Source organism: Populus trichocarpa, chromosome 19, assembly GCF_000002775.5.
Source record: "Populus trichocarpa isolate Nisqually-1 chromosome 19, P.trichocarpa_v4.1, whole genome shotgun sequence".
NCBI classification, from domain to species: Eukaryota; Viridiplantae; Streptophyta; class Magnoliopsida; order Malpighiales; family Salicaceae; genus Populus; species Populus trichocarpa.
Genome location: NC_037303.2, coordinates 15,041,512 through 15,054,350, shown reverse-complemented (window position 1 = coordinate 15,054,350; position 12,839 = coordinate 15,041,512). Strand labels below are relative to the sequence as shown.

Sequence of the window (12,839 nt, the reverse complement as noted above, 5' to 3'; positions counted from 1 at the left end):
AGGTATAACTAAATTTAAAAAAAAATCTGTTCATACTTCACAATAATTATCTAACAAGAAAAACTTATAACTGTAGATCTAGCCATTAAATTGAGCTTAAATTTTACAAAATAATTCTACAAGTCTAGTTTTATATATGACTAACTAGCCGATGTCTGTAATACCTTGAAATTAGAATGCTATTTGAGTTAGTTTTCATTATTTATATTTTATATTTATATTTTTATATTTTTAGTTTAATTTTAGATTTTATATTGTCTTTTATATTTATTTATTTATTTTTACCTTATAAAAGTTGGTTCCTAACGTATTTAAAGAGTTATAAATATTTTAAAAAGATAAATCATATTAGAGAAAAAGATTAAAAAATAAAATGTGAATTAAGAGTTGTAAATATCTTACTTTAATTGCTTTCTTATATTGTTTCTTTCCGCGTCACCTTGGTATCAAAGTTTAATCAGATTATTTACATGTAAATTAATATATTAAAAAATTATTTTTCTTATGAAGTTGTAGACCGCAGCCTCTCTTTTCCGTAGTAAAACAACTTGTTTTAAATAATACATCGTGGCTAAAAAATATATTACTTTTGTAGTATATAATTGATTAATTATTGAGACATCTTGGCTAAAAAATATATTACTTTTGTAGTATATAATTGATTAATTATTGAGACCTAATTTCATCGGGAACCCAACTATATATAAATAGATAAAGCAGACTTAACTATTTATTTACATTTCGGAACTCGAAGCCTTAATACTATTCCTTCAGTGCATCGGAAACCCTCCAATTACAAACCCTTGCTTGCCTTAAGCTCTACTCATCCTCTTTATTTCCCTGCCATATCTTCCTAACTCAGTCTCAAAAACGAAAAAAAAAATGCTTACAAGTAGCTCAAACCTTCCTCAAAAGTCCTTAAAATTAAAGCAAGATGACAAAAAGGTCTTCTCCAGGCGTCCAGCAAGAGATGTCTCCTTGTCTAACTTGAGCACAGAAGATTACCATGTTGGCGCGTCTGTTGCAGTTCCATTCACTTGGGAGTCTCAACCAGGCACTCCTAAGATCAAGTTCAGAGAAAACCCTCTTCCTCCTTTAACCCCTCCGCCGTCCTACTCTTACAACAACCCAAAGAGACCAACAAAAAAGCTGTCTAAGTACAATCTCTTGGACTCTATTTTCCCTAAACGTTCTACAAGAAAAGCAAACCTGCCTGTATCACCAGCTTCTTCATCTTCTTCTTCGTCGCAGTTATCATCCTCATGGTCAGCAACATATTCTGTGCCTTCTTCGCCAACGAAGGTCTCGAAGTCTCGAGGAAGTTGTCATGGAAAATCGTCAAGCCCAAGACAATATTTTGATTCAAGAAAAACAATGCTGGATCATCTTGATGATCAGGATCGTGGGAATGAGTGTGAATCTCCTGTTTCTACTTTGCGCTTTGGTCTTGGTCGTGGATCAAGTGCCGGTTCTCGAGGTTGCTATGCATCCATGATCAAGGTATTGCTCAGGGATGCTTAGTAAGTTAATGAAATGTATTGTTTGGTATCTAAACATGGATGCTTTAGTCCTTGTCGTTAAATGAAAGGAAAAAGTCCATGTTATATTATACCGATTATGTAGGTTAAATCAACGCTGAAACTAGTGATGATCGCTGCCATGGTTGATTTTCTTGATTAGTGCATGAAAGTGATCATATCATCAATACAATCATATATTTTGCTGCTTAATTTTCTTTTTCTTCTTCTGGTGGTACAAGTGATTATAGGTATCTCCAAAGTTATCCACCAAATAATAGGTGCTACGTACCAGTCAAGCACATGTAATAATTTGTTTTGTGTTTCACAGTAACCTGTCCTTCCTTCCATTGTTTAACAATATTCTGTCAAATTCCTATATATATATATATATTTCAAGGAATTACTAACATATTGATGCCCCATAATATATTTAGTCAATTATGGCAATATATATATAAGAAATACAATCAAGATAAAAGTATTTTCAGATTAGGTAATAATATTTTTATTATTTTTATGAGCATCATAAAATTAAGATTTTTCTAATGCAGACGCTCTATGAATGTATGATCTTCTCTATTTGTTTGCTTATGATAAATAAAAATCACGATCAAAGTCTTAGTCAACGTTTTATTAATGCTTTCTCAAATTCTATGAAATTAGTTTGTCTAATCTAAAGCCAATTTGTGGGCATGGTCACCTGGATCTAGGATCACCAATTATCAATCAACACGTGATATAGTATGTGAGTGTCCTAGATATACGGAATTGCATAGAGAATAGCAAATATAATTAAATTGAATACAAAATCATAAAACTTATAGTAATGGCGTTTTTTTTTTAAAAAAAAAAAACTATGAAAATGTGCATCTAAATAGGGTGTTTTTTTCCCAATTATTAAGAATATTTTTGAGTCAGTTTGAATGAACGATTTTAATAATGTATTCTCTATATTGATTTAGTAAATTCATCTAAATAAATTTTAATCAGTAAATAAAATAATTTGACGAACATTGTGTATTTCCCACTAAATGAAAGACTAAATTCGTTATGATAAATGTTATCATTGAGAGAGCAATATACACTTTATATACTACATAGATGATTGATGTTACACCACAAGCTAGGTCATTTTTTTTCTTAACATAAAAAAAATATATTTAGATGATGTTATTTTTTTTAAAGCAAGAAAAATCCGAGATCTGAGTTATTAATTTGATTAAGTTAAATAAATGGTTAATTTAACAATATAATTAAAAAAAATCAATAATAAATAAATAAATAACTAAGTAAACCCGGACGAATCTTCTAAACCCGAGTTAATATCTCGAGCTCATCACATGTTTAGATTTTATCAATTAATTTAATCTAATTTAAAAAATAAATGCATTTTAAAAAAGCTAAATAAAACAAATTAACAAATAAAAAAATTCGAAATAACTCGGGTCATTCTCAAAATTAGTAAAAAATCCTATTAAAAAAAACAACGAGGGCCAATATTCAATTGAATAAATGTTGAGTGATAGAATTAGAAAGACATGAGCTTCAACATAAAAAAAAAAAGAAGCAAACCTTGGCTAATCTTCCAATCTAGGTTAATCTCTCAACTCATCTCATGTTTATGTTTAATCAATCAATTATATTTAATTCAAAATCAAAATTAATTTTAAGAAAGCTAAGTTTACAAGGAAAAAAATAATAAATAAAAAGACTTGGGATAACCTGAGTTATTCTTAAAATTAGTGAAAAATTCTATAGAAAGCAAATAAATAAAAATAACAACCCCTAATTGAATAAATATTAAAGGATAAAACTGAAAAACATGAGCTTAAAAAAAAACGAATCTCCTATACCCGAGTTAGTCTCATATTTATATTTAATCAATTGATATAATCTAAATAAAAAATAAAAAATTATTTTAAAAAACTACAAATAAAAAGACCTAATATAACTCGGGTCGTTCTCAAAATTAGTAAAAAATTCTATAAAAATTAAATAAAACAAAAAATAAATCCTAATTTTCAATCAAATAAATGTTGAGGAATAAAACAAAAAAAAAACATGAGTAAAAAAAAATAAACTTAGACGAATCTTCTAAACCTAAGTTATTCATACAAACTCGTAATTTATAATATCCTAACTCAGGCTTAATTAAAAAAGCTAATTCCTGATAAATTTAATGTTGAAGTATGAAATTGAAAAAAAAATCAATTTTAAAAAATTAAAAAAAATAAAATTAAAAAAATTATAATTTTATAAATCATTCTAAATAAAGTAAAAACTAATAAAAAAAAAAAAGAGACCGATTGTTAAGGAAAAATAAATCAAAGGTCTAATATGAGAATTTGGAAGGTCAGCACAGAAATTGAGAAGGAGAAGAGAAAACGCAAAAAAAAAAATAATAAAAAAAATCGTCTACGTTAAACCAGAGCCCCTACAACCACACACGCCACCTAGACCTAGAGGAGATGTTGTGGCGAAGCGAACACCGCCCTGGAAGCTATTATTGTACTGTTCAATTCCCGGTGCAATAAATGCTTATAGTGTTTTCATCATAGTTGTGTTTTTTTTAAAATAGGATGACCATCACAAAAAATCAAATGGGCACACGTTCTTGTCTTTCTTAATTATTTGAAAGCAGTTTATGTATTTTTTTTTTTAAGTTTAATGTGGGTGTCCGGATCAGCTTGTGTGCACCTCGACTAATCTCACGGGTCCTAAAGTTAACGACCATGTAAATCTCCAGTGGCCATCATATGAGCAACCACATGGCTTGAATATGGAACCACAGGGGGAGCAAACCTCTTGGTCCCAAGCTCTTACCATTGAGCCACCACCTAGATGGTTATTATTTTTATTTTATTTTAATAGGCTGGAATCTGATTTAAGCCTTCCCCATGCATGTGAAACTAGAAAAGATAAAAAAGGAACCATATACTATAATTAATCATAAGCTTCTGATTTGTATTTATTTAATTTTGACTATCTATAATGTCAATGATACATATACAGCTCCTTATTAAACATTGAATGGATTCAATTATTAGCTTCACTACTTTAGAAAAATCCCAACACGTGATCACATGGCTTCCCATTGAATTAATTAGCAGCCATGTTACAACTTAATTCCTCTACTTCACTAATGATACATTTTCCCGCATTTTCTTTTGTTTTCTCTGCTTTTATGTTCCTCTCGGGAATATTTTTTAAGTAAAATTCTACTCTTTCAAAATAAAATAAAATAAAAGTAGAGAACATGTTTTTTTCTATTTCAATTATCTCAGTTCTGAAACAATAATAATTAATCTTTAACGTTATCTTAATAATTATCATGTCTTTTAATTTTTTTTATTCTTATCTAGATATCCTCATATCCTTTTAAAGGATAAGACTAGTTCCATTCGGGGTTCGTGACTACCTCTTCCAATAAGTATACTTTCTAGAAATCGAACTTGTATTCTCACCCTTTTAAAAATTTTCTAAATAAAAACATATATATATATATATAGTGTACAAGCACTTTTATCAATATAAATTTAAAATGATTTTTTTTAAAAAAAATTTCACATTTAGTCTATCAAATAAATATTTATCAATTTATTTTTATTATAAATATAATGTAAAATATTTCCTACTTCAAAGCCAACATAAAACCAAAAAAACTGTGCAACCAATTAAGTTCCTTGTTTTTAAAAAACTGAAAATAAAAATAAAAAACACAAACAGAAAATGTAGATGATACCAGACGATCCCTCAGTTAAGGTTTTTTTTTTCCCCCTTAGTATTATCTTGGGCGCAGGTAATAGTCCTCAAATAATTTTGTACACCAATGTTGGATTGAAAGTTCAAGCCTTGCATTGGGCTTTAGTTATAAAGTGTCCAAAGACAGTGAGGAATCTCAAATGCACAAATGAAAGAAATATCACTTAGGCCCAAAATCATGAGAACTTAATGGGCAATTGACACACTCATTAATCTTGTCCTTTTCATTGCAAAGTTCTTTTATAAAGTTATTAGAACCAGTTATGTGGGTGATATATTGATGTGATATTTAATTTGAGTTGAGTTTTGAATTAAATTCGGTAACGTAATTTTATTAATCAATTGAGTTAATTTGTGATTTCATCAATCTACTTAAAACTTGATTTGTTTTTTTTTCTTCTAAAATAGTGTTATTTTAAGAAAAATAAATTTGATCCGATGGATTCGGGTTATTCTTCTCAATCCATTTCTAAATTTTAATGACCTTAGTTCTATATTAAATATTTCTTTGGGATAGTCATGGATGAAGTCAGGTTTGATAATTTTGGTTCTATATTAACCAAAGTTTAATTCCTCCCTTCCCTTTTTAAATTTTAATATTAAGTGTTATATCTAAAAAAAATATATTTAATGATTCTTTAAAATTATCTTAAGAAATATATTTATTCATATTAGTTTGATGGCATCTTTACTCATTCAAAAAGGAATATTGTTTCATATTTTCTTTCTGTTTTATTTTTTTTTTAAAGAAAAAAAAGGTCAAATACCTAATTGATTCCTTAAAACAGCATATTCCTTGACCAAGCCAAAATCAAATGAAGAAATTAAAGGTTCAATTGGCTGAAAAAGAAATTTCAACTAGCTAGATTTTTGTGTGCTGGGTGATATTGACCTTTCTGGATGCAGTAACTAAATACATGAAAGAAATAAAAAATTGGATTTCTAAGATTCCCATTTACCCTATTATATATGGTCAGTGCTAATTTTTACTGTAGATCAACATGTTAGCTGCTGTGCCTGCTGCCTACTTCCATGCTTCTTCATACCAAACTTCCCGATTGAGTAAAAGTAAACCCATCATTTTTTTTCCAAGGAAAAACCATGTGCTGGCTTGGAAATCACCAGTAATTACTGATTTGATTTTGGCCTCCTCTATTGACCATTAGATAACCTAAAACACGAATGTTTGTTCAGGCATATAGCTAATGGAAGTTAACGGGTTTTAATATAAAATTATGAAAATGGATGTTAAATTTTAATAGCTAGAAATTGTAAAATTTTTCGCTAGAAAAGTGACATTTTCTAGGGCTTAATTTTGGAGAAGGGTGGCCACCGGGCATACTGCTATAAAGGCAGAAGATGTGAGGTGAAAGTCGGTGTATTTATGTGCAAGTAATGGTCAGGTTGGAGATCGAGCTAGGAGGACAAGAGGGCGACTTGTGAGCCTTAAAATACGGGTCAAACGAGGACTGATGGTCCATTAATCCCTTCCATTTTAAGCAAAGTTTAGATCCATCATTTTCCTTCAATTTCCAAAAATATTCCCTTTTTATTAGGTTTCCCTCCTTCTCTTTACCAGCCATGATTCTATAGCGTTCACAAGAGTTACTATCATGCATTGTTTTGCCTTATCTGTGTTTTTTTTTCTCAATGACAAGGGATATCCTCTTATTAGCATCAATTGAAATCAAATTCTTTCTGTTCCCGGACAATTTTAAGAGGGCACCTTCTATGTATGTTGGTGTCCTACATTTAGAGAAATTTAATAAATTATTTTAAAGGTTGATTTCAAGATTTGATTAGAGCTAAAATGTCAATCCCATTAAGAATAAGACTTGTAGAATGTCCTGAAATTTTTTTAGCCCGATCAAACTATCACATAAAATATTATGATGTTTTTGTTAGATTGGATGATTGGTGCATCAAATTTCTTCTGAAATTTTGTGTTACCTACCTAGTCTGTCGCACGTGTGTGGCGTCGTAGTGAAATATACGAGTCAAAAGAACAAAGAATTCTTATTCTTTATCTATTGGTAAATAATGACATGTCAGTATTCCAATGAAACTGCTGATGATATTTTTAATATTTCTTTTTAGTCCAACGGTAATTTTATCAAAAATTACCAATAAAACATATTTCATCATTATTTTTGTCAGAAATTTTTGACAAAAATTCTCCGTTGCTATTTTAATTGAAAATTAGCAATGAAATATTTCATGTCATCGTTTCCATTATTATTTGCTAATTTTGGTAATATATTATATTTTGTTAGTGTTATGCGGCCATCTTGGATCATGAAAAAAAAAGGTATAGCTTGTAAGTAAATTCCAATCATTGATCCTACTTTTCCTTGTCAATCATTTCTTATATTCATTAGCTTAAGATATTGTGATTAATTTTTCTTGGAAATTTGTTGGCCTTTGATTTCAATAATCTTCATTTAACTTTATATGGAATTAATTTGGTGATTAAGAGAGTTTTTTTATATAAATTTAAATTTTAAGATATATATATATATATATATATATATATATATATATATATATATGTAAATGTAAAACACCATATATGAAACATGTTTTTAATATCTTTTCAAAAATCTTCGTTCACGCATAATTTTGTTGAGATTTTTTTTTTCTTTTACAAATTGTGCCTGGGATGAAAGTGATAGGGCTACATACTGATATATAGTTCAGAGTGCTAACACGAAGCTTGCTGATGCAATACCCTGATGATCCCATTTATGCGCCATCACATAAACGCGACAACAATCCTAACAAGCTAGCCACGACGTCCGAATCCTCTCGAAATATTTCCGCCAACCAACCTGGTCGTGTCCACAAGGTCTTCTCGAGAAGGAGAGGATGCATGCAGATTTTTGAAGAACTCTCTAGTATCAATCCAAGATGGAAAGAAGGGTAGGTGCTCTCGAGCCGTTCGAAAATGTCATCGTATGCCAAGGAAGTTTGAGGTAATAGAGTAGTGTTCGTGATGTCCTTCAATGTTTTGGGTTGCACGCACGGTACACTAATGTATTCCTTGGTCGACAGCCCGAGCACTACAATTCTTCACTTGAATGGATAATATGTCTAAAATGCAGTGTTTTTAAACCCGGTCTGGTCGGGTTACTGGTTTTGATTGGATCACCGAGTTTTGAATAGGTCACCCGAGTCACCCTAATTTTTTTACAAATCAAAACGATATTATTTTCGATCGGGTTACTGGATCAACCCGTCGTGTTAGTTGAGTTTTTAACTATCTTTATTTTTTTATATACTTGATTCGACTCTAGTCTTAAGTCAGCCTAGTCCAGACTGAATCGGTTTTTTAAATTATGATAAAATGCAATCGAAAAAAAGAAAAGAAAAGAAACCTTAATTTCGGTGTTGAAAGCCACCGGCAGTCCCCAACAGTGATATGTCTCTTAACTGAGGCCAACCAGTGGGTTCATCATGTGGTTGCTTTGAAGGTGAGTAGACCAACGATGGTTAATCATGAGGTTGCTTTCAAAGGGAGTAGACAAAAAAAAAAACTCACACGTGAACATAGCCTAGCCTATCTATAGCATTGTCAAATGTCAAAGCTGGCAATTCTCTTTCTCCTTTCTTCTCCAACTCTTCTTCCAATGACCTAACCCCTTGAACATTATTAACAACTTCTACATTTACTGCTAATAACATGATTACTAAATCTTATTCACTTCATAATCATCTATTTTTCTTGTACCTATTTTGTTTCTTTCCTTTTAAAAAAACATACATTGACCTACTTTTTGTGATTACCTTGCCTTTTAAGCCCTCCTTTCTCTAGTGTTATATTTCTTCTTTCTCCTCCATTTTGAAACTCCCCGTTAGCTATCTCCACACCTCTCCCTTTGATCTAGAACCTACTAGCATGCTTGAATGTCCAGAGACAGGTAAGAGTGAATCACCCACAAAAGAATTGAATAAGATCTATATACCTTTCTAGAAAATGCATAACCCTAGCTTGTTCTAGCCTAAAAAATAATTAAGAACTATATATGATCTTGACCTCTTCTGTAATTTGTTTGTTCTACCTCTATTTGGAATTTTGAGAAGGACAAAAAACTTTACTTTCTTAAAAACCTCATATAATATAGGTTCTTTCTCTTGATTTTCTTCTTGCTGTTTTAGGGAGAGATTTGAAGAGATAGGAAAGAGGATCAAGAGGGAAAGCGATGCATCTTCTCTAATGGGAAGGAGACAAATGTTAGGTCCTCCTGGAATCTTGAATACTGTTACACCTTGTGCTGCATGTAAGCTTTTAAGGAGAAGATGTGCTGAAGAGTGCCCTTTTTCTCCATATTTTTCTCCACTTGAACCCCAAAAATTTGCAGCTGTTCACAAAGTCTTTGGTGCAAGCAATGTCTCCAAGCTGCTAATGGTATGCATCAAACTCCCTCTACTAATTGATTTCTCTTCCCCACAATTTTTTTCATATAATTTAAGTGAGTTTTTGGATTTCTCAATTTTCTTTGGTTTTTGGGATTTAATTATCTAGGAGGTGCCTGAAAGTCAAAGAGCTGATGCAGCAAATAGTCTAGTTTATGAAGCAAACCTGAGGCTAAGAGATCCTGTCTATGGCTCTATGGGTGCAATTTCAGCCTTACAACAGCAAATTCAATTATTACAAGCTGAACTTAGTGCGACAAGGGCTGATATACTCAACTACAAATACAGAGAAGCTGCCGCTAGTAACATCATTTCTTCTACTCATGCTGCTTTAGTTTCTTCTGCAACCGCGTCCATTTCAGCACCATCACATACTCTTGCTCCACCACCTCCCCCTCCTCCCACCCCACCACCTCTTTCTGTTGTTGTTTCTTTATCTACATCTTCTCCTTCTCTATATACACCACCAACTAGCACATCAGGTTATAGCACTATTTCTAGTGATAATAATGTCCCATATTTTGATTAATTTTACCGTAGACCATAGTCAATTTTTCTACATTTTCCATTGCACTTGGTATAATAATGTTGTCTAATAGAGTAGCAAGATGGTTGTCTTTTATTATAGACCGTAGTCAATTTTTCTACATTTTCTATTGCATTTGGTACAATAATGCTGTCTAATATATAGAGTAGCAAGATGGTTGTCTGATATTGTTCTATTGTAACTTTCTATGAAGATGGAGAAACCATGGGAAAAGAGAGAGATCATAGCTTAGATCGATCGGGGCATTAAATCAAAATCCTAGTTAAATTTATTTTTTGGAATTGAAATTTCATTTCTACCTCATCACTTTGTTGCCTTGTTCTAGGTTCTCAAATTTCATGTCTACTAACGTTTTTATGCCCCTGCCTTGAAACTTCTTTATCATCTCTTTTTTCTAGGGTAAAGGAAAACTGAACCTTCAAGTCCATGTGTGTACATGTTTTTCTGTGCCATTAAAGGTCCTGAAATCTTGTTTAGGGACGTGGGGGAGACAAAAGGTACGGTGGGGCTGTGATTCTTCCCATGTAAAAATTAAAGTCGTGATTCATTATTGAATTCGAACAGTCATATTTTACTGCATGACTCTTCAGGTTCCTTTATGAAAGAGCCTTTTTCAATTAATTACTGTGTATGATCGATACGTGGACATGCATGCATAAGAGGTCACATTAATTACATTTAAAGCTAAAAAGAGCTTTGCTTTTTCCATTGTAAAATTACTGATTTGGCCTTAACTATTCAAGTTTTACAGCGTGTATTCAAGGGTAATTTAATATTTTTTACGGGCTCATTAATCATTACAATAATAAACGAAGTTAAATAGGTTTTATTTTATTTTATTGTACAACATAATTACTTTATTACCATTAACAATAAAAAAAAAAAAACTTTGAACAATGAGTTTTTTTTAGTGTTTGACTTAATTTTAAAATAATTATATTACAGCATTGCTCTTGAAATTTAAAAAGTTTTTGTCTTTAATTTAGGAATTCTTGTCCTTTTCATTTAATTATTTGGTAGTTATTTGGTGTTATTAGGGGTATTAAGTAATTTTGTAAATAAAAAAATAAAAGCTGGAAGTGCATGAATAAATTAAGTTTGTCAGGTTTGAACGGTGCGTGTGGCGCTGTCCAGTGGCCAAAACCTTACTTCAAGGATGACAGTTGAATACTCTTTAGTTTTTATGCAGTGATTAATTACCGCTTTGAGATATAAGAGATAAAAACAGCAAGTACACAAAAAACATGTTTGCTTGTCATTTATGTTTTAAAAGGATAGAGATTCAATCTGAAACTATCTCGAAGTTAGATTTTTTTTTTTAATCTATATCTCATTTCTTCAACTAAACATGTTTTATTATTTCTATATTTACCTCTTTTATCATAGACACTAACTTTTTTATACTTTCCATTTACAAACGATGCGTGTGTCTTAATTGTTGTCAGTTTGACTCGTGTGACCTTTCTCTTCTACTTGATTTTCATGCTGGCTTTTAAAAAATTCAAATTAGCCCCTAAGGTTTTTGTCCTTAAGATTCCATCTATATTCTATTTATTATAACTTTTTTTATTTAGAATAATTTATGAAATTAAGATTTTTTTTTCAATTTCATCCCCAATAGATTTTTTTTATCTGTCAAATCTGGTTCTTATTTTTTTTATTACTATTTGTTTTATTATACACAGTTTTTCAAATTGTTTTTTTTTACAATTTCATCCTTCTTGAGTTTTTTTCCTATTAAATCTAATCTTTTTTTTTATTGCTATTTTTTTTACCTTACAAGATTTTTTTACATTTTTTTTTATTATTATTTCATCCTTTAACTTTTAAATGGTCGGGTGTTTAGCTTCTTCGATGAGTTTGAGTTTAGAAGTTAACGGGTTGTGAGTTTAAAATATTAACTCTGGTTTATGAAGTTGACACGGGCTTCCTTGGTTGTTTTCCCCTTTTTTTAAGCTCTTTTTTCATCCACAGCATTTTGTTATGTTTTTATTCACTTTTCTATGTGATTTTTTAGTCGTTTTGAAAATAATATGGGTTGCCTTGGGTTTTTTTTTTTGTTTTTGTTAAATTTAGCTTTTTTAAAGGTTTTTTATTTTTAAATTAAATTAATTAATTTAATCCTACAACATTTAATTTTTCAGGTGTTGAGCTTCTAAGTTGAGCTTGAGTCAAGAATTTAATGGCTTGTGAGTTTGAGAATTTAACTTGAGTTTATAAGGTTCACTCTATCTTATCTTTTTTTAAAAAACTTTTTTAAAGCTATTTTTTTTTTATGATTTCATTCAATAATATTCTTTTTATTTGTTTTATGTGGGACTTATCTTTCTTTTAAAAAATAACAAGGGTTGTCCCAAATTATTTTGGGTCTTTATTAAATTTATTTTTTTAAAAGGGATTTTGTTTTTTAATTAAATTAAATTTATTGATTTCATCATCTGACATCGACATTTAATTTGGAGGGTGTTTTGAGCTTCTTAGTGCAACCAAGGTCTATAATTTAATAGGTTACGAGTTTGAGAGATTAACTCGGGTGTACAAGTTCACTTGGACTTGCTTGGTTTTTTTCTTTAAGTTCAATTTTATCGGTTTCATTC

The 12,839-nt window shown here is 30.5% G+C and overlaps 1 protein-coding gene across 1 annotated transcript; it reads left to right on the top strand.

Moving 5' to 3' along the window:
• The first annotated feature begins 8,962 nt into the window (after positions 1-8,962).
• LOC18108657 (LOB domain-containing protein 15) lies at positions 8,963-10,344 on the top strand. Its single transcript, XM_006371605.3, has 3 exons — positions 8,963-9,199; positions 9,438-9,687; positions 9,805-10,344. Exons 1-3 carry the CDS (start codon positions 9,186-9,188, stop codon positions 10,222-10,224), a joined length of 684 nt encoding a protein of 227 aa, XP_006371667.2. The 5' UTR covers positions 8,963-9,185; the 3' UTR covers positions 10,225-10,344.
• The last annotated feature ends 2,495 nt before the right edge of the window (positions 10,345-12,839 follow it).